General features: G+C 41.4%; 1 protein-coding gene across 1 annotated transcript; it reads right to left on the bottom strand.

Moving 5' to 3' along the window:
- Positions 1-1,633: 1,633 nt before the first annotated feature.
- Positions 1,634-14,241, bottom strand: MTHFD2 (methylenetetrahydrofolate dehydrogenase (NADP+ dependent) 2, methenyltetrahydrofolate cyclohydrolase). The gene is made up of 8 exons (XM_047069483.1): positions 14,130-14,241; positions 8,978-9,162; positions 7,080-7,202; positions 6,014-6,166; positions 5,430-5,537; positions 4,480-4,572; positions 3,976-4,101; positions 1,634-2,750 (listed from the first exon to the last, which is right to left on the bottom strand). Exons 1-8 carry the CDS (start codon positions 14,228-14,230, stop codon positions 2,587-2,589), a joined length of 1,053 nt encoding a protein of 350 aa, XP_046925439.1. The 5' UTR covers positions 14,231-14,241; the 3' UTR covers positions 1,634-2,586.
- Positions 14,242-25,878: the final 11,637 nt, after the last annotated feature.

Here is a 25,878-nt window from a genome sequence, read left to right as displayed (position 1 = left end):
TACTGTCTCCAAAACAACTATGGATTTGAATTTCAAGTAAATCTCTTTGGTTAGTCGCCACATTTACTCAAGATTACAAATGCAGGTGCTTTTTTCTTTATTCTTTTCTATTTTTTAAAGACAAATGACACTAGATCATTAACATTTGGGTACTAGGACAGCTAATTGCCTCTGCGATCTTCAGAGCCTTGTACAGTGCCTGGTCCATGGAAAAACTCTCAGTGTTTATTAAATCTCAGAGCTCCTTTCCAAGGGATACTGCCAAGAGGTAAAGCTCTAAGCCTCTCCCACTTGATCACAGCAGAATGACTAAACTGCTCACTAATCCAGAACCATCCCCTGAATTTAAGTGCAAATTCTGTATCTTCATCTGCACCAATCCTGGAAGAGCTAACAATCTACCCTTAACATTTATTTTAAAACTTGGCTGATTTCCAATGGCACTTTGTCCAAATTAAACTGTAGAAATGTTATGGATTCCGGAGTAAATGTGCTTGATTAATCAAACAAGTTGGAAAACTATGATGTTAGTTTTTTGTTGTTGTAAATTGATCACTGTAATTTCCACCTTCTATGTCATTTATATTTTGTACACACATGAACATTGTAATTTTGATAGCTTTTAACAGGTTGACATATTGTTACTTCTCCTTGCAGTAGGTCAGAACTATTTTCCCATTTGTAACTATAATTCAATAAAACTTAATCCTGTCTGCTCATCTTGCAAACTATCATCTTCTTACATCTCCAGAAAACTATCAAAAGAATAAAGGCAGGGGCGCTTGGGTGGCTCAGTCGGTTGAGTGTCCGACTTCAGCAGCTCAGGTCATGATCTTGCAGTTCGTGACTTCAAGCCCTGCATCAGGCTCTGCTGTCAGCACAGAGCCCACTTCAGATCCTTTGTCCCCCCGACTCTCTCAGAAATGAATAAACATTTAAAAAAGAAGGCAGTTGGCAGAAGAACAAGGAGGGAATAAGTCAACTCAAGTAAGTAAGTATGTAAGTAACTTAAGTAAGTTGACTTACTCCCTCCTTGTTCTTTCTCTTTCTATCTCAAGCTGCCTGGAACAGGAGCTATATCATCTGCCTGCTTGGAAGCCAAAATACCCAGTCCTGGTAGAGAAGAGAGGATACACAGGCACCTGTCCCAGACTCAAAATGCGCACAGCAAACACCTTCCAATCTGTCAAATCAAACACACACATTGAAAAAAATAAATGTATACAGAGGAAGGGGGCAAAGTGAAGGGGGGCAATGGCAAGCACATCAAGAAGGGCTGTGTAAATCCAACAATGTGTACATTGAGCTGCATGGTTTAGACAGCACCTAGAATAGGCCTAACCACTGACATGAATCTTACAGATTAAGCTCCTGGCTTGGCACAATCTGTTGGGATGTAAGACTAAAAGGACTAGACTTGTTTCTCCACCGTGCTTTGTATCAATTTAAGGCACAGGATTAGGTGTCACCAAATACAAGAATATCTATGTCAGTTACATCCAATGAAAAAGATTAACTGTGATTAGGACACAACTAAAACTGTAGCAGGAAGATACGGTATTTTGGAAACTCATTCCACCCCAGTCAGAAGTGTTTTATTAAAAAAAAAAAAAAATGGGGAAACACACACACACACAGAAAACCCTTTTAATCAGAAAGTCTGATTAAATTCAATATTAAGTTCTCAAAAACCTATCGGGGAAAGCCAACAGGTTACATCAAAGCAGGCAGCTGCTGACAAGTCTTTGGTGGAAAAGTAAGTTGCATACTTCTATAAGCTGCCCTAATGATTATCAAGCCCGAGTTTTGTTTTTCAAAAATAGTTTCAAGATATACCAAGGAAACATACAGACACCCTCAACAGTACAAAGATGTAACAATGAAGTTTAAGGATATAGGAAAAACCAAATATGACAATACACACAAATCTATAAAATAAGCCTTTCAATCCTAGAAAAAAATGGGAAACCTCATGAATGTAATGCACATAAAACGAGGACTAACAACACATGGAACCACCCTAAACATTTTCCCAACACTAAGCCATGAAATGACAGCTTAGGACACCATTAACATGTAGTTTTTACATACATTATGTATGTAAATTAGAGTAATTTTTTTCTACTCAATTACCATTTCTTCCTTTTTACCTTTTCCCTAATTTTCTCTAGCAACACTTTTCCTTTGGTTTAACCAGTTGAACTCAAAAGGTTTGGAACCTAAAGTGAGTATCAACTCTTATTGGAATAGCACTTGGGAAATGCAATCCTAGAAAAGGCAAATTTTAACTGAAGTGGCTTGACAAAGTTAAGCATCCGTTCTCACTGTGACAACGTCCTCCATGTTAATCACTAGGTTGATGGCTTCTCTTGGCTGGATCACACGACCCAGCATGATACTGGCGTGCTCCGTGGTGAGGTACTGCAGAGTTCTGTGCACAAACTCCCAACCATTTAAGCTTTCAATAAATACAAAGCATCATTTTAAACCATTTCGGTAAAATAAATAAAAAATATTGCATTTCTGTTGGCCTGTTTTGCCTCTTGAACTGGCTTGGACTGTTGTTTGTGACAGAAGACACAACAGTTAATTAGTAGCAACTCCACGCTCCTTAGGCTTCAATACTTCTCGCTCTTCAAGCCTCAGCACCTTTTTTGCAGCAATAATGGTATTCTTCATTAGCATTGCCACTGTCATGGGACCAACACCCCCAGGGACTGGAGTGATGTAACCAGCTTTCTTTCTGACGCCTATATAGAAACAGGATAGGCAGACTGCCTTAATTATAGCAAAGGAAATGTATGCATAACATACCATGGAAGAAGCATTTAAAGAAAAAGCAAGAATATATGTAAGCACCTTCATAAACCTCAAACTCATTAAAAAAAAAATCATATCTACATGACTCAGGGGTAAAGCTTTTTGAACATACTAATAAAATAACATTCACATAATAAGGAGTTGTTCAATGAATATTTATACATTTAAATAACCTATAATTTACTAGTCATACTTTTCCTCCATATTAAATCAATTTCAAAGAAATACCTGGATGGGTTAACTGTATGTGAAGCATAACTATAATAATTATTTTTATGTTATTAACATTAATATATTAACAATACCTACCTACAACAGTTTAATTTTATTCTATTTTATTTTTTTACTATTTATTTACTAGATTTCTTTAACTATATACTGTTTACCCAAAGCACCAAACAAAGTAATTTTCTGGAAAGTGAGAAGATTTTTTTTTTAACGCAATCTTAAAGCAAAAATACTTAAGCACTTAGCCTTGTGTCTGATTGCTTATTAGAAATGGAAAGCTAGAAACAGACTTATCAGCATAAAATTGAGATAAACATGATACCTTAAAAACTGAAAGAAGAAATCTACTAGTATACTTCAAAAGTCAGGAACGTGACTTTTTCCTGGACCATTTTTAACAGGTTCAGGTTTGTGATCTCCCCTTTCAATGTGAAAATGATAAATCTGTAACACCTTCTAGGAGACTGAATGATGTCAGAAAGTCACTTCATTAAATTTTCAGACTTGTTAAGTCATGAAGTCGTTTCAACTATGAAGTAACCCTAAAGAAAGAATGAACACCTTCCTGAAAAGCTTATAGCTGGTCCCCATAATCTTATGATATAAACATCCTAAAATGATTCTAGAATGGCTACCATTTCTTAAAAGATTTCTCTTTAATTCATGTGGGATACATTTTAAGTTACCAGAGTAACCTAAGTGGTTTTTTTTGTTGTTGTTTTTTTTAAAGTACTCTCTACCCCTATCATGGGACTCAAACTCAACGACCCCAAGATCAAGACTCGCATGCTCTACTAACTGAGCCAGCCAGGCGCCCCCAGAGTAATGTAAGTTTAAAAGTTAAAGAAAAAGTAAATGATCTGTCCTAAATGTCCATTAAAGGTAGTATTTACTGACTTTATATTTTAAGAAAATTATACCATATACCTTCAAAATCCACATCTCCAACCAACTTGGGTTTAGCAGTGATGGGATCTTGAATTCTATTTATTCCCACATCGATGACTGCTGCTCCCTCCTTGATCATATCTGCTGTGATCAGATTTGGAATGCCTGCAGAGACAGGAATGACAGGAATGGTCACTAGTACCGAAAGAAAGATTCCACCTGTCACAGTCTTATCTGATTTCAATTTTAAGGGACATGGAAGAACTAAAAAGCTTATTTCGTGAAAACCTGTGAAAACTGTTAACCAAGGAACGACTGAAACGTCACACAGTAAACAGAAATATTTGGGCCCATTTGAAGTAACATTACCCACCAAGTCTATAGTGAAAAGCCAAAAACCAACACCGCGCGTACAGTTCCCACCTCATCTTTGTGGGCAGCTCACAGGGTCATCTCTAAAGGAATGGGAATGGGGTAGCAGAGAGGCAGGCAAATTCTAAGATTCTAAGGGCTGTCCTTCCATCCCTTCCCCGGTGTTCATACCTGCAGCAGAGACCACAATGTCTGCGAGAACTGTATGTTTCTTCAGTTGCTCTTTGGGAGTGTATCGATGAGATATTGTAACAGTGGCATCGCCTAGGAGTTAAAACATAGATGTCCTGATTTCTGAATCAAAGCTGAGATTGGATTAGGTCTTAATTAACCAACCCATTTTAGAAATTCACCATCTCTGAAAAAAATAATTGACTTAATTCATGTACCATATTTTCTGGCCAGCTCAGTATCATTTACTTTTCAGAAATTAATACCCAATTTCTTATAACTTTCATCCCCTCATCCTATCTCTATCCTTTTGAATCATATATAATTAAATTTATTCCTTATCCCATTTAGCAGCCTTTCAAGAATTTTACTTTTCCTAAGCACAATGTCACTAGAATTACTCAAGGTTTAAAAAATAAGCGTGTTGAAACATATTTGGAAGTACATAGTTTTGCCATTATTTCTGATGTAATCATGTAAGATCATATGATAATCACGTGTGATAACTGATTTATGAGGCTTTTCAGACAAACTCACAGAACTTGACATAATGACACACTACAGCCTTTTCAAGTCAATCCTTTACAATGGTCTCAGATTTTTTTTCTATCAAATGACATACAATGGCATACTAACTTTGAACTGTTTCTTAGCCCCAACTATCCAAGCCATAAAGGAAAATGTGTAATTGCCGTCAACCATGCTTACACTCAAAACTCAAATTTAATTGAGGCATATCCATTTCTGTAGTAGGTCCCTAATAAAGGCATTTAAAAGTCTCAGGTGACACGAGTTCAGCTTGTCCTACCAAGATTATTCCCCAAATATGCCAAATATCTGCTAACAAAATCACAATAAATACACATGCAAAGTTTAACAAACATAGGACAGCCTCTGAAGGTTTGCACAAAAGGGAGGAGGGAACACTCCTCAGAGCTCCATTGCCTTACCTCCAGGGCGCTCGTGAGCCCCATCTGTGTGTAGTAGCATTGCAATGGGCATTCCAACGTTTTTTGACCTCCCAGCCACGACCACATTCTTCCCCAGGGTTGGAATGCCTATGAAGAAATATATATATATTTGCATTAAAAAGAGTGCTAGACTATCTTAGAATGAGCACCAAAGAAAAAGGCAGACAGATAGCCTTGGACATAAACCAGTGATAACGAAGGGAGTTACTAAGCTTGTTGCCTCATCAGTCAATGGGGCCTATCACCTGCTACATAGAGTGAAGGCTAAAAAGACAGAGAAAGCACCCTGTAAGCTACAAGATTTTATAGGAGTGTGCACTATCAACACAATCAAATCTTAAGTTTCCTTTATGGGGGCTTCTGGATTAAATAGCAACAAAGTTAAAGTAGGCAAACAGTCAAAACAGGCAACTCCAGAGAGAGGTAGGCTCTGGGGTCAGGACTAGAGGATGTGTGGCTCGAGTATCGGAGCATCCATTCTGCTTACTGTAGGACTTTTTATCATCTGTAAGTACTATTTTTATAATAGTTAACACAGACATACAACTACAGGATAGACCTACCAGTTCGCTTAATTATTTCCCAGACACCCCATGGGGTAGCTGGTAACATGGAATACTGGTCCAAACACATTCGCCCTACATTAATTACATGAAAGCCATCAACATCCTTGTCTGGAGAAACGGCATTGCAGATCTTTCTCTCGTCCATGTGCTCTGAAAAAGAAGTCAGAGCAGTGGCCTTAAGTCACTGTTGTATAGTTACGACGGTCTGACTCCAACTTATCTGGTTTATCATGCAAACCAGTTCCCCTTCCACGACTTGCCTCTGTGATTTACTTGTTTGTCTGCACAGAAGGAACACACACCAGGCAAAGACAAATGCTAATATCAAAGCCAATATCCTCTTGTACAACTGCTTCCCTCCAATGCCATTTTGTATCAAGATCTCAATACCAGAGGTGCCTGCGTGGCTCAGTTAGTTAAGCGTCTGACTCTTGATCTTGGCTCAGGTCGTGATCTCATGGTTCGTAAGTCCAAGTCCCACATCAGGCTCCACACTGACAGCATGGAGCCTGCTTGGGATTCTCTCTCTACCTCTCTCTCTGTCCTTCCCCCACCTGCTTTCTCTGTCTCTTTCTCAAAATAAATTTTTTTAAAAAGACCTAAAAGTAAATAAATAAATAAATACATAAATACATAAATAAATAGGGGTGCCTGGGTGGCTCAGTCGGTTAAGCATCCAACTTAAGCTCAGGGCAAGGTCTCACAGTTTGTGGGTTCAAGCCCTGCATCAGGCTCTGTGCTGACAGCTCAGAGCCTGGAGCCTGTTTCAGATTCTGTGTCTCCCTCTCTCTCTGCCTCTCCCCTGCTCACACTCTGTCTCTCTCTCAAAAATAAATAAGCATTAAAAAAAATTTTTTTAATCAAATAAATAAATAAATAATCTCAATACTAAATTAAGGAGCAATTAGTATTCTGAGTAGGGCTGTGGATATCTAATAAAATATTCACTCTTTTGAATTTAACTCCCTTTAAGTCAAATCCACATGAGGAGCCAGGTATATAAAGTAACTAAGAATCCTCTACTCCTCAGAAATCATTCTAAGTGGTGGAGCCCAAAACTCACCTGGAAGAGGCAGCTGAACAAGGAGGCCATCTACATTATCATCATTATTTAGTTTATTGATTAAATTCAACAGTTCTTCCTCTGAAATTGAAGCTGGTTTCACAATTGTCTCACTGTTGATTCCTATAAGATTATTTCAAGGTTAAAAAAAACATTGAGGCATTTAATGAGCAATGTTATGTTGCCTGCCATGGTATTCTAACCTAGAATGTTTTCATCACACTCAACCCTGGTAGCTAAAAAGCCTGAATCAGTTCCCAACGCACCTAAAAAGGTACCTTCACAAATATACACACTACAGAATGTTGGCTTGACAATTCTATACATTATTCTACGCTATCCTCATTAACTTCAATTTACAGACAGGGAGACTGAGACTCAGCAAAATTGAAACACAAGCCAGTTAGCAGTGAAGGCAATCCTTCCAGTTCCAAAGTCCATGTTCTTTCCACTGCACTGTGCTACCTCCCAGTGTCTTAAAAAGCCACAGCTTGCTATTTTCTAGAGGTTCTAAAGGTTTTTCAAAGAAAAGGGGAGCAAATGTCCACTGACTGATGAATAAAGAAGATGTGGTATAGGGACGCCTGGGTGGTCCGACTTCGGCTCAAGTCATGATCTCATGGCTCATGAGTTCGAGCCCCACACCAGGCTCTGTGCTGACAGCTCAGCGCCTAGAGCCTGCTTCAGATTCTGTATCCATCTCTTTCTACCCCTCCCCTACTTGCACACTGTCTCTCTCTCTCTCTCTCTCTAATATAAATATACATTAAAAAAATGTAAAGATGTGGTACATGTATCATGGAATATTACTTGGCCATCAAAAAGAATGAAATCTTGCCATTTGCAATGACATGGATGGAGCTAGAATGTACTATGCTAAGCGAAATAAATCAGAGAAAAACAAACCCCATATGATTTCACTCATATGTGGAATTTAAGAAACAAAAAAGATGAACATATGGGAAGGGGAACAAGGAGAGAGGGAAACAAATCACAAGAGACTCTTAACAAGAACAATCTGACAGTTGATGGAGGGAGGCGGGTGGGGGATAGGCTAGATGGGTGATGGGTATTAAGGAGGGCACTTGTGACGAGCACTGGGTAAGTATATAAGTGATGAATACTGAATTCTCCTAAAACCAGTATCACACTGTATGTTAACTAAATTTAAATTTAAAAAAAGAAATAAGTAAAACCAACAAAGAAAAGGGCAGGAAGCCTCAATCCTCAGTGGTAATGAAGAGAGTGTACTAAAAGCTCATGGTCCACCCACACGTCGTTTCACAGCCTTTCAGAAGGGAAGAGCACCAGGGGCTCACACCACTGACCCACAGAGGAGCAGGGAGAGGCAGAACTGAGACCAGGAAGTCTGTGGTATAACAAGACCTAGAACACAAACCTCCCATCACCCATACCCTCGGCTTCTACATTCAAAACTCTAACCACCTGCATGATTTAATTGGCTTTGGACTCAATTGCTGGAGAAGCTGAAAGCTATTTCCTAGAAGTCAGAGTCACTTCCTTCAAGCCGAGGACGGTGTTCTAGGCCACATCACTGAGGTCTCCTCAACCAAATCAAACTCAAACATCTCAGCCAGACTTGCATTATTGCTCAAGGAAAGCAAATGTAAATTGTGTTTAGTGTCACTTGTCAATGTCACAGAATTTAGCTTACATTCCAGAAGGCACCAAGAATACCAACCATATTCCTTCCATCCTAGTCTATAAACCTCCCCAGCAGATAGGCTGGATTTCTTTATGACAACATTTTGGATACAGTTCAATCACATTAGCCTCCTCTGACTGTCTTCTAATCAGACAAAATAATGAATAACAATGAAGTTTGCCTCAGGTAAGCCACAGTTTAGCAGCAGTCAGAGTCTGAGAGTGACACATACCCACTTCTGCCGCTGCCCTGGTTTTGTTGAGGACGTAGGAGTGACTCGCAGGATTTTCACCAACCAGAACCACGCTCAGGTGAGGCCGCTTGTTGCCCGATGCCACCCATTCTTCCACCTCCTGCCGCACTTCCTGCTTGATCTGCTGTGCAAGTTTCCTTCCAGAAATGACAACAGCTTCATTTCTGTGAAAGGCAACAACAGTCACAATACCAGAGAGCTTAAATTTTTGTGAGAAGTAAAGATCAAACTATAAAATAAATAAATAAATAAATAAATAAATATTATTAAATACCCCCAAACTTAAAAAGTAGATTAAAACACATGGTGCCTAATCTGAGGGACAATGGAAATCTGCAGGCCAGGTTCAAAGTGGTAAATCTGTGTCCAGCTACATGTTCAGGAAGATAAGGTTGACGGAAATAGTTATCATTATCACCCTGAAGCTCAGAGAGTGAAGTGACAGTGAGGACTTGACAAGCTGGCTCTCAAATCCAGATCTGTCTGAATCCAGAGTCCAGGCTCTTCCTGCCACACCATTCTGCCTCCTGATCATTGACAAATTGATAGACCAAAAAAAGTTTTTCATTGCTTTATTTGACCCATCATCACTATGAGGTCAAACAGGGTTTCCTACGCACTTATATACCGTTTGTAGTTTGTGTTTTGCCCATGTTATTCGCATCCAGTCATATGTTTCAAACCATTTCCCAGTTAAGTCAATTAGCTTTTAATTTCTATGATGCTTTCAAATATATAAAGTATGTTATGCAATTAAACCAATAAACAACATTCTGGACAGGTCAAACCTCAAAATAACAACTGCTGCCCCCAGCCCCTCCTGGAGAAGACTTTCCCAGTAAGAATAGGGGCTGGGAGGAGACTAGTAGAGGTTCCATCTCATGGGTGGCAGTGTGCTCTACCCCGGAACCCCATGGCCCTTCCACAGCTGACTGACTAGCAGTGAGTATCTGACATCAAGGACAACAATTTCTAGGCAGGCCAGTGGTCCAGTTGGTACAAAAGCCCAGGAAAGTGGGAGCAGTGGTAGTTAACCTAGACTGGTAAGAGCTTCTCCCAAACCACATTCACACACTAGAACCACAGGGGACCTGTTGGTGGGAGGCCCCAAAGAAAGACATAGAAAAAAGCAAAGAGAGAAAACAGCAGTTACACTCATGGTAGACAGAGCAAGAGATGCAGAAACTGCTACTGGGGGTGAGGCAATGGAGAAAACTCAGGGTCCAAAAGAACCTCCAGTTCCCCAAATCATGTTCAGATCTCTGAAAGGCCATCTCTTCCCGATAAGAACTGTTTATGCAGCTCTTCCTGGGTTCCAATGTGGAAGATTCCTGGTTTTCTTAGCATCTGCTCCCTAAGCATAAAGTTCTCAGTGTAAACAAGTCATCCCCTTTAGATTTGTCCTCAGTATCATGAAGAATGCTCCAACCTCAAGGCCGAGATATACAACTATTTGAAATACTGAAACAATTTCCCCTTACATCACATATTTAATTGTCAGGGATAATAACATCAAGGTACTAGTTATCTTGTAGGTCAGATATGATTTATTCCTTTTTTTCTTTTTAAAGATTTTATTTTTCAATAATGTCTACACCCAGTGTGGGGCTCAAACTTACAACCTCAAGATCAAGAGTTACTTGCTCTATACGTGCCCCAGAAATGATTAATTCTTAAGACCACTGTTAACTAGGGGTGTCTGGCTGGCATGTGACTCTTGTTCTCAGGGTGGTGAGTTACAACACATACATACATACATACATACATACATACATACATACATAAATGCCACTGTTAACTACAATGGAATTTTAAAGCTCCAACAGTCTTTAAGCCATCCATGCTTCCTTTCCATTTGTATTAAGATTAAATACCTGCTTTAAACCAGATGAAAATGTCTTAGATGTACAGCAGTAATTTTACATTTAAACCTTATATTAAAAAAAAAAAAAAATTTAAAAAAAAAAAAAAAAAAAAAAAAAGGGGCGCCTGGGTGGCGCAGTCGGTTAAGCGTCCGACTTCAGCCAGGTCATGATCTCGCGGTCCGTGAGTTCGAGCCCCGCGTCAGGCTCTGGGCTGATGGCTCGGAGCCTGGAGCCTGTTTCCGATTCTGTGTCTCCCTCTCTCTCTGCCCCTCCCCCGTTCATGCTCTGTCTCTCTCTGTCCCAAAAATAAATAAAAAACGTTGAAAAAAAAAAAAATTTAAAAAAAATAAATAAATAAAATAAACCTTATATTAATTTGTACTTGTATCTTGGGAGGTATTAAAAAGATATAATTTTAGAGTAAACAAAGTACTTTTACCCACATTTTATGTAATGATACTAGCATAGCACAAAGTATATAATAGTACTTCATTATACCCATGGTATATTAAGGAATTGAAAACATGTTCACATTTGCAAATCTATTTCAGAATTACATCTGAAGGGGACTTAATTCAAAGGGCTTTGAACACAAACACCTCTGGCAACATTCCTGGGGAATAGCCCCAGTCCAGAAATGCATTTCCCAACCCTGGAGAAATTGGTTAGAGTTACACACACACACACACACACACACACACACACAGATCCTTAATATATAATAGATATATTTATCTACTTATACACTCATAAGGATATGTGTGTAAACGTATATACACATGTATAAATATTCAGAAAGTCTTAAACTACCCTTCCTTAAAAGGTTCCTTTTGAAAGCAATGAACTTAGAGAAAATGATAGCAGCACATTGGGGCTAAGAATGATATACTCAAATTAAGGACACAGGGTTCTGAGAGAACCCAGTGTTCCAAGTCCCAAAGGCAGGTTCTGGATGTTATGCCAATTAGCTTTTTAAAAACTGTCAAAGAGTAACAAGAACCAAAAACAAAGCCACAACACAATGAGTATCTTCTGTAACAGAACCTGTTTTAGCCTTCCTCTGCATATACAGCTCTGCAGAATGTGAAACACAGTCCTGCCAGTGAGTCATTACCTAATTTCCCATCATCTCTTTTGCCAAAGGGCAGATAAAATAACTGCTACCCCAAAAGAAACAGAGGCTCAACTTAGTCCCATAGGGAATCCAAAATGTATTAACTATATTAACTAACACTTATTTAAGAATTAAATGCTTTCACAGATGTGTTTAGAAAATCTTCCATTAAAATTATGAATGAATAAAAATAAAATAAAATAATGAATGAACAGACTAGAAAAAAGTCACAAGGACTGTTCAAATAAAATTCAAAACTAAAAGCCAACTCAGTAGTATCTTTACTCTCCTAATTCAATAGCTTTACAGCACTGTAATTTTCCATAAAAAAATTTTCAGGTGCACTTTATGATTCCTGATCAGGTTATTCTAGAAAGACTTCAGTTATCTACTAATTAATGGAACCAGTAATGAGTAAAGAAAGCTACAAAGGGGGACGGAACTAACATCTATTAAATACTAGATATTTTGCTAAGAATTTTACATACATTACTCTCAGTTACCTTGGGGTTATTATACTAACACTGGTATACAGAAGGGGAAACTGAGGACAGTAGAAACAAGATTCAAACACACTCAAACCTCTGCCTCCAAAGTCCATTTTTCCTTATGCCCCACTGTGTCCTAAACTATAGTACTATCTCTGCAACCATGAGTTTATGCTCCTGAAACTCTCTGCCAACCCCCTCTTCGCCAAAAAAGGAATACACACAGACTCATAAAATATATCATTGTTTTACATTTACTAGCCAGCAGTGATCAAAGCAATACCAGGAAACCATAAACACCAAACACAGTATTGCCTTCAGAGATGTAGAGCCTACTTGTTCATTCAGAAAGGCAAGTCAAAGGAGGGCATTTGTTACTGGAGAGTGAACAAACTGGTCCAGTTTTCTAGGTGATGAATTGAGGATCCTAACAAATCTCTTCAGTCATGAAAGCCACAGGCACACATGGCCAGAACTCAGGAAGGGGACAAGAGGGAGGTGAACAGACAGTAATGAGAGATGGGACTGGAAATGCAGGTCAGGGTAAGACCAAGAGAAGTCTTGAGTGTCCTGGGTCTTCTTTCAAAAACGTATTAATCCGCATTCTGTGTTACAACAGCACCTTGGCAATGCCTCTAATAACATTTTTACACTGACTGGAAATTACACATGTGTTCTGCCCCCTGAATTCCATTAAGGAAAGAAGACTTGATCACCCCTGAATTCACACAGCTTAGCGCAATGCCTGCATGAAAGAAAGAGCTGCTGGTACAAGGCTTAGATCGCCGGCAATGCAAAGGCTCTAAAGGTGGGCGTGAGAGTGCGCAGGTTTAGGGTGACAAATCACAGGCCCCCTGAAGACCCTTCAACCTAGGTTTAAGAATGGGAGTTTGAGGTCCGGAAAGATCAGGAAAAAACCTATTACCTCCCTAAGAAAATGCAAACAGCTCTTTCTCTCCTTTTCTTGGGTATTTAACCCTTCAGTTTACTCAGCCTGGCAGACCAACTCCGGGTGGACTGCATCAAAGCCCTGGTGAACACAGCACATGTATTCTCCTGGGAGGGGAAAGAGGCAGCCAGAAGAGCAGCCCGAGCCACATCCACCTCCCGAAGGAGGAGGGAAGTGCGGGTACCCGGCGAGCAAGCCGGCTCCGGGATTTCATCAGACTGCACCAACCCCCTCCGCCGCTAGGGTCCGGACTCTCAATGAAGGCTGCTCATTCAGAGCCCTTCCCGGGGCTCGCCAAAGCGTACCCTCTGCTTTCCGCAAGCGGCTCGGCATCACAGCCAAGGGCGGCCGGCAGGTTCTGGCCAGTGACCTCGGTACAGTCCTGCGTTAATCGGGGCGCCCCAGAGCCCGCCTGCCCCTTCGCTCCGCACCGTGGGCCCCGTCCTGCGGACGGACTGACCCCAAGAGAGGGCGACGCCCCGAGGCTGCGGGAGACCTGCTTCCTCTAAAAGGCCGGTTCCGGGTATCAGTCCATCCCACGGAACGATGGCCCACATCGCAGCCGGGGGCCGCGCGCGACTGCCACGTCGTCCCGCCACCGCCCGGGACGGAGATGCTCAGCAGAACGTCCCCCAGCGCCCCTCCGGAGCCCGGCCGGCCCCCCGCCCTCGGTTCCCTCAGCTTTCGGCGCTGACCTGGCTCCCGATCCTCTTACCGAGCTACCGAGAGGTGGAAGGGGCGATGACGGAGGTGGCAGCTCTGCGCGGGCCGGAGCAGCCGGATGGCCAACGTGGACACGAGGGAAGGAACAGCCATCACCCGCGCCGGTGTCCGCGCCAGAAGAGAAGCGCGCGCGCGGGCAGCGCAATTATACCGCGGCCGCGTGGCAGGCCCCGCCTCCCGCCCGCACCCGTTGGTCCCTTCCCAGTAAAGTCCTGCTTACGATTGGAGCAAGAAGAACTAGGAGCAAGGCCCTGAAAGGCTCGGAAGCTTCGATAGCCTGCAGAGATTGGCTGAGGAAGGCAAGCCCCTGCCAAACACAGCTAGTGTCACGGAAGCCCGGCTAACGCGAACAAGAGTTTGTTCATTCATTGCTTGAACAATTATCTGGGCGCCTACTGTGTGCCAGGCACCGTAAAGAGTGGATAGGAAGATAGACAGAATACCAACTAATAAATGCAGAAGAATGATAGAAAGAAACTATTTGACAAAATGATAGTAAAAACGGATCACCGATAGATGTCAAAACAACTGGGTGAAACTGGATTAGGAACCAGGTAGGTACTTACTGGGTTGCCAGATCTTGCAAGTAAAAATACAAGACACTCAATTAAATTTGAATTTCAGATAAATAATTTGGGAAGAGGGATATACTTATACTAAGATAGTATTCGATGGTCATCTGCAATTAAAATTAAATTGGGCTTCCTGTATTTTATCTGGCCACCCTTTTTGCATAATCTTAAAGTATCTCTCCCACAAAATACTTATTAATAGCAAAGGGGGAAAATAGTAAATTTACAATATGGAAACCTGACAGTCATGACCTTAATTAAGTGATCAAAGTTAAGACCATCAGTAGTGGGACAAACACACATGGTGCAGAGGAGGATGTATCACCTAATAATCTTAAGTCTGAAAATTGAATGAAATGGTTTTTCTAAGCCATTAAGTCCCCTGAAAACTGTTACAGATTTTTTCATTTACACACCAAGAGGAGAGAACACAGACCTGGAATATTAAAACAAACAGTCCAGGAAAAAGCCACATTCCTAAAATTTTGGAATTTACTAGAGGACATTAATCTAATCACAAGGAAATCCCAGATCGAGAGACATTCACGAGAAAAGCAGCCTGTACTCTTTGAAAAATATCGAAGTCATGAAAAACAAAGAATGAGGACCTGTTCTAGGTTAGAGAAGTCTAGACATGACAATTAAACATAATGTGTGATTAAGAACAAAAAAAAATGGTTTTCTTTCTCTTTGTTTCATTTTTCTTTTTTCTTTCTCCTTGCTATAAAGGATATTACAGGGAAACTGGCAAAATATTAATAAACTTTGTAGATCAGCTAATAGCATGGTATCAGTGTAATTTCCTGATTTAACTAATCATATAGTGGTTGCATAAGAGAATGTACTTGCCTTTAGAAATAAAGGGGCATTATGTCGAAAACCTACATATAACTTTTGACTCCACAGAAATTTAACTACTAATAGCCTACTGGTTTTTTAATGTTTGTTTGTTTGTTTGTTTGTTTGTTTATTTATTATATTTATTTTTCAGAGACAGAGTGAAACAAAGTGAGAATGGGGGAGGGGCAGAGAGAGAGGGAGACACAGGATCCGAAGCAGGCTCCAGGCTCCAAGCTGTCAGCACGGAGCCCAATGCGGGACTTGAACCCACAAACCATGAGATCATGACCTGAGCCGAAGTCAGACGCTCAAATGACTGAGCCACCGAGGCGCCCCTATTTATTTATTTTTAAATTTAATGTTTATTTATTTTTGAGAGAGAGAGAGGCAGAACATGAGCAGGGAAGGGATAGAGAGAGAGGGAGACACAGAATCTGAAGCAGACTCTAGGCTCTGTACTGTCAGCACAGAGCCCTACACAGGGCTCAAACTTACAAATTGCGATGTCATGACCTGAGCTGAAGTTGGACGCTTAACTGACTGAGCCACCCAGGCCCCTAATATTTATTTATTTTTGAGAGAGAGAGAGACAGAATGTGCAGGGGGGAGGGGCAGAGAGAGAGAGAGGGAGACACAGCATCTGAAGCAGGCTCCGGGCTCCAAGCTGTCAGCACAGAGCCTGATGCGGGGCTCGAACTCATGAACCGTGAGGTCATGACCTGAGCCGAAGTCGGATGCTCAACCAACTGAGCCACCCAGGTGTCCCTAGGGTTACCTGTTTAAATATTTGTTTGTTAGGGGTGTCATAACAGAATATCACAGACTGGGCAGCTTAAACAATAGAAATTTATTTTCTCCCAGTTCTAGAGGCTGGAAGTCCATGATCAAGGTGTTGGCAGGGTTGGTTTGTTTGTTTTCTCTTGAGGCCTCTCTCCTTGACTTGCATCTGGCTGCTTCTCGCTGTGGTCACATGGCCTTTTCTCTATGGCAGTACACCTGTGGTATCTCTCTGTGTACGCCTTAATCTCCTCTTCTTATAAGAACACCAGTCAGATTGGATTTGGAGTCACCCTAACCACCTCTTTTTAACTTCGTTGTTTTAAAGGCTCTATTTCCAAATACAGTCAGATTCTAAGGCACTGGGGATTAGGGTTTTAACATATGAATTTGGGGGAGGGCACAATTCAGTCCCTACCAATGGATATGCATGAAGACAAACTGATAAAGCATGTGGCAAATGTAACATATTAACAACTGGGAAATCGGTGAAGAGCATACAAGCATTATCTGAACTTTTCCTGCAACCTTTTGTGTGTCTAAAATTATTCCAGAATTAAAAAAAAGAAAAAGACCAGTAAGATTTCACACTCTCATGGTGCTTGGGGGTAAGATAGACGTACAGTGAACAAGAAAAGAAGTAAGAAAAAAAGGCATGTGGTACCGAGAACACTCTAGACAGCAGATATGAACTGCCGTATGGGTCAGAGGACTCGCAGAACCTGTGCCCAGTCAGCTACAGTGAAGAGGCCCTTCCAGTCACCTGGATCTTACAGTGGTGGCTGTGAAGAGGGAAAGCAAACAGACATGCCCAGATGTCTGGACACCTAACCCTCTGAACAGATTTTGAAAATTCTCTTTTCCCCAACTGTGAACTCTCAAGAGTGAAACCATGAGAACATTATTATAATGTTTTTAATGTTTATTTATTTTTGACAGAGGGAGAGAAAGCACGAGCAGGGAGGGGCAGAGAGAGAGGGAGACAGAGGATCCGAAACGGGTTCTGCACTGCCAGCACAGAGCCCAATATGGGGTTGGAACTCACGAAAAGCGAGATCGTGACCTGAGCCGAAGTTGGACACTCAACCGAGTGAGCCACCAGGTGCCCCCATAATATTTTTAATATATTCAACACAAGGATTTACTTCTATGCTCCCCCATATTGAAATATCATTTATTTAACAAAAATACTTTACGCTTTGATTTTTAGTCCAAATCCTGTGGGGTGCAGGTTCTCAAGCCCTTCTGTAGTCAGGCTCACCTAGCCTTTCTGCTCTCCTCTTCCTTTGCTCTGCCCTCCACTCAGTACTTCACTTCTACCTGGTGTTTGGTTGGCCTCCTCTCTCTGCTCCCAAGAACCACTGCTGTTCATCCCTCAAGGCTGCACCCCCAGTCTGCCTGACTTAAAAGCTTTGCCTGTGTCTTTGTCTTCACTTTTTTTTGAGAGAGAGAGTGAGAGTGTGTGAGCAAGGGAGGGGCAGAAGGAGAGGGATAGAGAGATTTTTCTTTTTTTCTTTTTTTTTTTAGAGACAGCACAGGTGCGTGGGTGGGGGGGGGCAGGGGCAGAGGGAGAGAGAGGATCCCAAGCTGACTCTGCACTGACTTGGGGCTTGATCTCATGACCCTGGGATCATGACCTAAGCCCAAATCGGATGCTCAACCCACATAGTCACCCTGGCATGTCTGGTCTTCACTTTGAGTGGCCCCAAATGTTTCACCGACACATAAGGAAGAATCGGGACCACACACAGGCAAAATCAAAATTTTTTTAAAGTTTATTTTATTTTGAGAGAGAGAGTGAGAGAGTGGGGGAGGAGCAGAGAGAGAGGGAGAGGAGAGAATCCCAAGCAGGTTCCACACTGTCAGCACAAGAGCCCAGTGCAGGGCTCAAACCCATGGACCATGAGATCATGACCTGAGGCTGAAACCAAGAGTCAGACGCTTAACTGACTGAACCAGCCAGGTGCCCCAACAAATCTTTGCTCCAACACAACTTGGACTGGCAGTATGAACTGCCCTCTCCTCTGGACTGTCACAGCATATAGGACTATCTTCTTTCAGCCCTCAGAATGACATCTTGAGATTATTTTGCACCTGTCTATCTCCTCCAATACAGTGTGGCCTTATTTATAAGAGAATTCATATCTCATGACTCATCTCATTCATGCAAGCACAAAGCATAGGAATGACCAAACATCTATTAATAATCATTCTAGTCATAGCTAACCTTTACTGAACACTGACTATGTGTCAGGCACTGTTTTAAGCATTTTGTGTATATTATCCTATGTAATTCTCACATTTACCCCATGAAGTAAGTGCTATTACTATCTCCATCATACAGATAGAGGAAATGAGGCACAGGAGGTTTAAGGAATGTGTCCAAGTTCACAGAGCTAGTAAGGGAAGGGGCAGGGGCTGAACAGGCTGGCTCCAGAGCCCCTGCTCTAATATCACCTACCACTTATTGAGCATTTGTTCTGTGCCAGGAGAATACCAACTTCATGGTTCGTGAGTTCAAGTCCCACATGGGGTGAACACAAGCTCCGCTTCAGGTGAACAAGAGTCCCATTTCTCTCTCTCTCTCTCTGCCCCTCACCCACTTGCACCCCCCCCCAAAAAAAAGAATAGAGGTGAGGGGCGCCTGAGTGGCTCAGTTGGTTAAGCGTCTGACTTGATTTTGGCTCAGGTCATGTTTTCGCAGTTTGTAGGATCAAGCCCCGAGTCCATGGTGTCGGCTTGAGATTTACTCTCTCCCTCTCTCTCTCTGCTCCTCCCCTTCTCACTCTCTCTCTTTCTCCCTCAAAATAGATAAATAAACATTAAAAAAAAAGAATACAGAGATGATGCTTTACCAAAGTGGTTAAAAATACATGATTCTGAGAGCAGCACCAATCAAGAATTGTTACGTAAAATACTGTTGGTCTTCCAAACATCAGTACTTAGATGCCAGTCCATCATGTTCTTGCTTATTATTTCCTTATGATTAATTATAAATCAATTACCTCTTGTATTTTATCGTGAACATAATTCAACACATTTTCTATTTGTCTTGATTTTATTCCATTCAAGATTAAAGGTGGTAGTAATATTGAGGGGAGTGATTTGCTGCAGAGAACAACATAACTAACACTGTGTGCCAGGCTTTATGTTCTAAATGCTTTATGCTTAGGGGCGCCTGGGTGGCTCAGTTGGTTAAGCATCCGACTTCAGCTCAGGTCATGATCTCACAGTTTGTGAGTTCGAGCTCCGCATTGGGCTCTATGTTGACAGCTCAGAGCCTGGAGCCTGCTTCAGATTCTGTGTCTCCCTCTCTCTCTGCCCCTCCCCTGCTCACATTCTTTCTGTCTCTTTGTCTCAAAAATAAATACTAAAAAAAATAAACTAAATGCTTTATGCTTAATAACTCGTTTAATCCTCATAATAACCCTATAAAGTAGTATGCTACAATATTCCCATTTTCTAGTCAAGAAACTGAGGTACAGAGAGGCTAGTAACTTTGCCAAAATCACATGGCTAGTAAATAGCAGACTATTTTTCAAACTCCTTTCCTTTCTTTTTTCAAGACACAAGAAAATTAGTTTTTGAAAATTAAGAGAATAGGAAAGAAGTCAGCAACCCAAACTTTGGTTTCTGAGACTAATAATAGCAGCATATACTAGGCACAGTTGTGTTTTACATGTATTATCCAATCCTCATACCTATCCTATTATTACCCTTATTTTACAGATGAGAAAAGTAAGACACAAAGAGGTGAAATAACTTGGCCTAGGTGCCCAGCTGGTCAGTGGCAGAGCAAAGTAAAATGCTGAAAAAAATGTAAGAGAAGAGGCATTATAAACTTTAGGGTCACTGGGATCTCTCCATGACAGAAAGCAACTTGACCTGAATTTTGTCACTATTGCTCACTCAAGAAAGAGTACGCTTTCAGAGAAAGCTACTACTCTTCGGTGAGTACTGCAAGCCATGCCTGGGTGACAGAAGTTTTCATCAGTACATCTGGTTCCTGCCCCGGTCCCTTCCCGAACATGTAGGCAGTTACAAGGCCTCTGTCCTGAATCACTGTGGTGGAACCTGAAGGCGAGAATCAGATTTCCCCATAGTCGCTGCTTTCATAGACTTTCCCTTTAGTCTTCATCTTACCGGAAGCTTCAAGATCACTCGACAGGGTTGACCCCCTCTCTTAGTCTTCAACACTCTTCTCTTGCTTTCATAACATCCCCTCCTAGTTTCCCTTCTACTTCTCTGGCTTCTTCCTCTCAAAGTCCTTTGCCAGTTTCTTCTCCTCTATGTGGCCTTTAAATATCAGGTTCTATCCTGGCATTCTCTACTCTCCCCTCGGCTATTTTATTCTCAGCCATGGCTGTGACTATCTCTATGCTGCTAACCCCCAAGTTTATCTCCATCCTGGTCTCTTCTGTGAGCTCCACATCTGTGTCTATCCGTATCATCAACATTTCAGAGTTAATACATTCAAAATACAACTCCTGATCTACCCCCAAAGCTGATTTTCCTCCTAGTCTTTTCTATCTTAGTCATTGGGAAAAACCAGCTACCAGCTAGTTGTTTGTGCCAGAAACACAGGACTCAGCCTTGAGTCACACCCAGCTCTTCACTGAGACCTGTATATTCTTTCTCCAGAATAGGCCTCAGTTCCATCCACCTCTCTCCATCGCTCCAGTCTGGGTCAACTCCATCTCCTGCCCAGACAACAGCACTAGCCTCTTACGTGATTCAGTATTTCACAGTGTAGCTGGCACCATCCTTCTCCTGAAAACCTCTCGATGGCTGGCCACCTTACTTCAAATGAGATCCAAGATTCTTGTGGCTGCCTTTAGCCCCCTTCACCTTTCTTCTTGCCTGCCACACTCTCATCACACTGGTTTCTTTCACAGCCTTGATCACAGCAAACTCTTACCTGCTTCAAAGCCTTTGTGAATGCTGCTGGCTCAGAGCAGATCCTCTTCTCTGGCTCTTCAGTTGGCCACCTCATCTTCTGGGGGCTCGGCTTCAATAGCATCTCCCAAGACTCTCCGGTCTCTCTTACATGTCTCTTATTAGACTCTCCGAATGCTCTTGATGCATTCTGTGCTTTTCTTCCTAATAGTAGTTATGTGATTATTTGATCAATATCTATCTTCTCCAACCAAATGTATGCTCCAGGAGGACCAGGACTATGTATTTTATTTATTTACTTTTAAATGTTTATTTCTTTTTGGGGGGGAGGGGCAGAGGGGGGGACGGAAGATCCGAAGTGGGTTCCATGAACCCACAAACCACGAGATCATGACCTGAGCAGAAGTCAGATGCTTAACCGACTAAGCCATCTGGGCCCTGCCCATGTATTTTATTCACCAGTCTATGTGACTGACAGAGGTCTGACCATAGACTTAAGATATTTTCAAAGTGGAAACTTTCACCCAGCTTCTTTGCTGAGTGTTTTCGGTGTCTGCTCAGTTGGGATTTCTCTGTCACAATCTGCCACCTGAGTCCTGAGATAACGGCCAGGGGCCGCTTAGCAACTTGACTGCCTGTCTTTTCCCACTCACTTGTGAGGGGGGCTAAAACACAAGCTGCTGCTGACTAGCATCACTGGGAAGGGCAGGAATTTTGCTGTGAGCCATGTAGGAAGAGGCCCCACGTGTGGGTGAGGTTGTCACTGCAAAGTTGGAGTTTTGCAAATGATGAGACAGGACACTTACACAGAATGAAAATGCAAGGTTGCAAATTCTGTTCGAGGGAGCTGGAAAGGGGAACTGCATGATGAATGGGGTTGGGGGGGTTGGGAGAGGTTCAGAAAAGGCAATACTGGCTACTTTATAATTTACTGCTTATAGCTTCTGCTTTCAGCATCTGCTGTGAACAGATGGTGGGCTAGGATCTCTTTAGCCAACTGAGCCAAGGATGGAGTGAACCTCCCCTTGTCTTTGTAAACTATAGGCTGTGGGTGTCGGCGGGGGGGGGGGGGTGGGGGGGGTGGCGATTGCCCTGTAGCAATTGGCAATTAGCTCGAGATCTCCCTCCCCCAACTCAGAAATCTTATCTCTGATTCCTAAGTGAACTATATTGATATCCTGGTCTCATATTGACCTATGTGTGTTTTTGTTTTTTCCCAAATCCCTGAGACTCCTCGCTTCTCTCATCCCCAAATCTAGTTATCCTGAAAGGTTTTCTAATAAATAGGTAGCTTTTCATATCATCAGGGGTTAGGCCCAACTTAAAGAACAAACCATTAAGAGGGGGAAGAACTTTCATGGATTCCTTTCTCCCCATGCTGTTTAGAAATATTTTCAGGGTAATTACATTACTTAATAATATACAAGTATAAAAACAGAAGTATTTTTATGTTTATAGCTTTTTACAGCTATCAAATCACACAGTTCTAAATTGAACACCAACAAAACTACTAAAATTAATAAAATCAAAATACCATCATTACTTAATGTGACAGATTACACTTGGATGAAATGGAATCACCTGCAACATGAGTGTGGTCGTGCCAGGTACTGGGCGCTGGGCGTCCTGCACCACCATTTCCTGAGCTATGACTCTATTCTCCTACAGTTTTCCTTTCCCTTGGTTTCTTCATTCCACCATGGCATCAGGGAGCTGTCACTTGGTGCTAATGTGTTGTTTTCATATCATTTGCTCCTGTTAATGTTTCATCAAGTCCTAACAACTTGGCACTTTGGTACCAACAAGAGCAAGCACAAATGGACCCATGGTACTGAAATTGTATTGTTGGGGGATCATACAGATGATCTAGAATTGCACTGTCCCATATGGCAGCCACTACCCACCTGTGGCTGCTGAGCACTTGAAATGTGGATAGTCTGAATCGTGCTGTGTGTAGATGTAAAATAAACTCATATCATATTTTGATGACTTAGAATGAAAAAGAGCAAAATATCTCATTCAAAATTTAAAAATTGATTCCATATCAAAATCACATTATTTGGGGTATATTGGGTTAAGTAAAATATATTGTCAAGATTAATTCCACCTGGGTTTTTTGTTTGTGTTTATTTTTGCTTTTTAAAAGATGTATACTAGAGGGGACCCTGGGTGGCTCAGTCAGTTGAGCATCCAACTCTTGATTTCGGCTCAGGTCACGATCTCACAGTTTCATGAGTTCGAGCGCCAAGGCGGGCTCTGTGCTGACATTGTGGAGACTACTTGAGATTCTCCCTCTTTCTGCCCCTCCCCCACTCTTAGGCAACCAAGAACTGGTGAGAACAAGGACAGGATACAAGTGTCCTTCATAAGTCACTCATTTCCTGAAGCCAGGGGTCTTGGCATCAAGGTGTTTGGAGTCAGTGGTCTTGGAGAACATTTATAGGGACACTGCCTGGTCCCTCCTTAGATGTTATCTGTTGTGATGGAAGACTCCAAACATATCATTATTTCTTTGTCTATTACAAGGCATATGTGGAGTGAGGTGGGGGTGCAGGTCCTAGCAAGAATAGAAGCTGGCAAAGAAGCAAAGGGAAAAAAGCCAGCTTTTTTTTTTTATGGGGGTCCCTTCATTTTCCTGTCTCAATAAACCATGTCAAAATTTCTTCCTTTTTAAATAGCGAAAGTTGCAGTGCATGGGTGGCTCAGTCGGTTGAGCATCCAACTTCAGCTCAGGTCATGATCTCATGGTTCATGAGTTCAAGCCCCTCATTGGGTTCTCTGCTATCAGGGCAGAGCCTGCTTCGGATCCTCTGTTTCTCGGCTCTCTGCCCTTCTCCCACTTGCAAGCACATGTGCGTTCTCTCTCTCAAAATTAAATAAACCTTAAATAAGTAACTAACTAAATAAATAGCAAAAGTGAATCCAGTATATGTTCTAAGAATAGTCTAAGTGAGCTCTATAACTGAACTCATTTAATCCTCACAGCCATATGAGGTTGTCCCCCATGTAGATGTTGGGGCATTCCAGACAGAAAATTGCAAGAACAGGGGTGAGGATTCAAGTCAAGGAGGTCCAGGGCTTATTGGGGAAACAGCAAGGAATTGTTGGGGAACAGTGTTAATCTTGAACAATGAAGCTAGAAAACGAAATTAAGGACAAGTCCTAACAAGTCTAGAATTCCTCCACCTTACATCTTATCAGTACAGGTAATACCACACTGATTATCATTTATTCCTGTGTCAATCTCCCCAATGAAAGTAGGAATTCCAGTTTATGTCCCTATTCATTTCATGAGTGCCTAGTTTCTGTGTGCTAGGCACTGTGTTGAGCAATGGGGATGACCAATGACCTACCTATATCTCTGCCCCGAAAAGAATTCACAGTCTAGTAAGAAAGAAAATATAAGACAGGTCAGATAGAAATATGAACAATGTAGGTTTCTATCACTTGCTAACAAAAAAGTGTGGCTAAAGTAAACTATTACAACATCTCTGGCCATGGTCTCCTCTTTTCTTATAATCTCACCTTATAGAAGCCAGATCACAGGGAGTAATAAAGAGGTTTTTTTGGTTTTATATTTTGTTTTTGTTTTTTTTTTTGTTTTTTAAGGAATCACTGTGATCAAATGAGAAGTCTGGTAGAATAGTCCAGATAGAACTAAATGACAAGTAAGATAAGGACTAAAAAATGTTCATGGACTTTAAAAACTAAGACACTGGAGAGCTTGATGAGAAAAATTTCTGCAGTTTCAAGCAGTGTGCAGAATCCAGGTGGGTGGGTGTTGAGGAACAAAGGGATGGTGATGTCCTGGAGAAGGTGAGCTACACTGTTATTGAAATGGAACCCCTTTTGGGTTGTTGTATTGTCCTTTGAGGGGCTGAGATAACTTTAAAGGAAGGTGAAAATAAATTTGTTTCAAATGACCAATAAGCACATGAAAATGTTCTCAACAGTAGCTGGCAGGGAAATGCAAATCAAAATCTACAATGAGATATCACTTCACACCCACTACTATGATGGCTATAATAAAAAAGACAATAGTAAATGTCTAGGAAATAGTAAAGGATATGGAAATATTAGAACCCTTAGACAGGTGCCAGTGTGAATGTAAAATGGTGCTGCCAATTTGGAAAACAGTTTGGGAATTCCTCAAAAAGTTAAACATATATTTAGTTAGCATACTATCCAGCCCCTCCTGGATATAATACCCAAGAGAAATGCACACATTTATCCATACAAGAACCAGTACAGGAATGTTGGTAGTAGCACTACTTATAATAGTCAAAAAGTAGAAACAACTCAAATGTCCATCAGCTGATGAATGGATAAACAAAATAGGTATACTCCTACAATGGAATATTATTCAGCCATAAAAAGGAGTTAAGTACTGATATATAGGAATTAAGTACTACAATGTGGATGAAACTTGAAAATATTATGCTAAGTGAGAGAAGCCAGTCACAAGACCACATTTGTATAATTCCATTTATGTGAAATGTCCAGGTGCAAGACCATATAAAAAAATGTAGACCAGTTGTTGCCAGGGGTTGCCAGAAGGAAGAAAGAGAAATGATGGGTTTCTTTTTGGGGAAAAATGTTCTAGAATTAGAGGTGATGGTTATGCAACTCTAAATAGAGGAAAAATACCACTAGAGT

Source organism: Lynx rufus, unplaced genomic scaffold, assembly GCF_022079265.1.
Source record: "Lynx rufus isolate CCGP_SWC_20201006 ecotype Redwood Valley unplaced genomic scaffold, mLynRuf1.p SCAF_8, whole genome shotgun sequence".
Lineage (NCBI taxonomy): Eukaryota > Metazoa > Chordata > Mammalia > Carnivora > Felidae > Lynx > Lynx rufus.
The sequence above is the reverse complement of the archived record's forward strand: the minus strand, read 5'-3'. Positions and strand labels throughout refer to the sequence as shown.

Excerpts from the sequence above, each read along its gene's own strand:
- MTHFD2 (XM_047069483.1), bottom strand. The coding sequence starts at position 14,230 with ATGGCTGTTCCTTCCCTCGTGTCCACGTTGGCCATCCGGCTGCTCCGG. Across the intron at positions 7,203-8,977 it reads CAGGGCAGCGGCAGAAGTGG|GAATCAACAGTGAGACAATT; the intron begins GTATGTGTCACT and ends ATAATCTTATAG. Across the intron at positions 4,573-5,429 it reads GGCTCACGAGCGCCCTGGAG|GCGATGCCACTGTTACAATA; the intron begins GTAAGGCAATGG and ends TTTAACTCCTAG.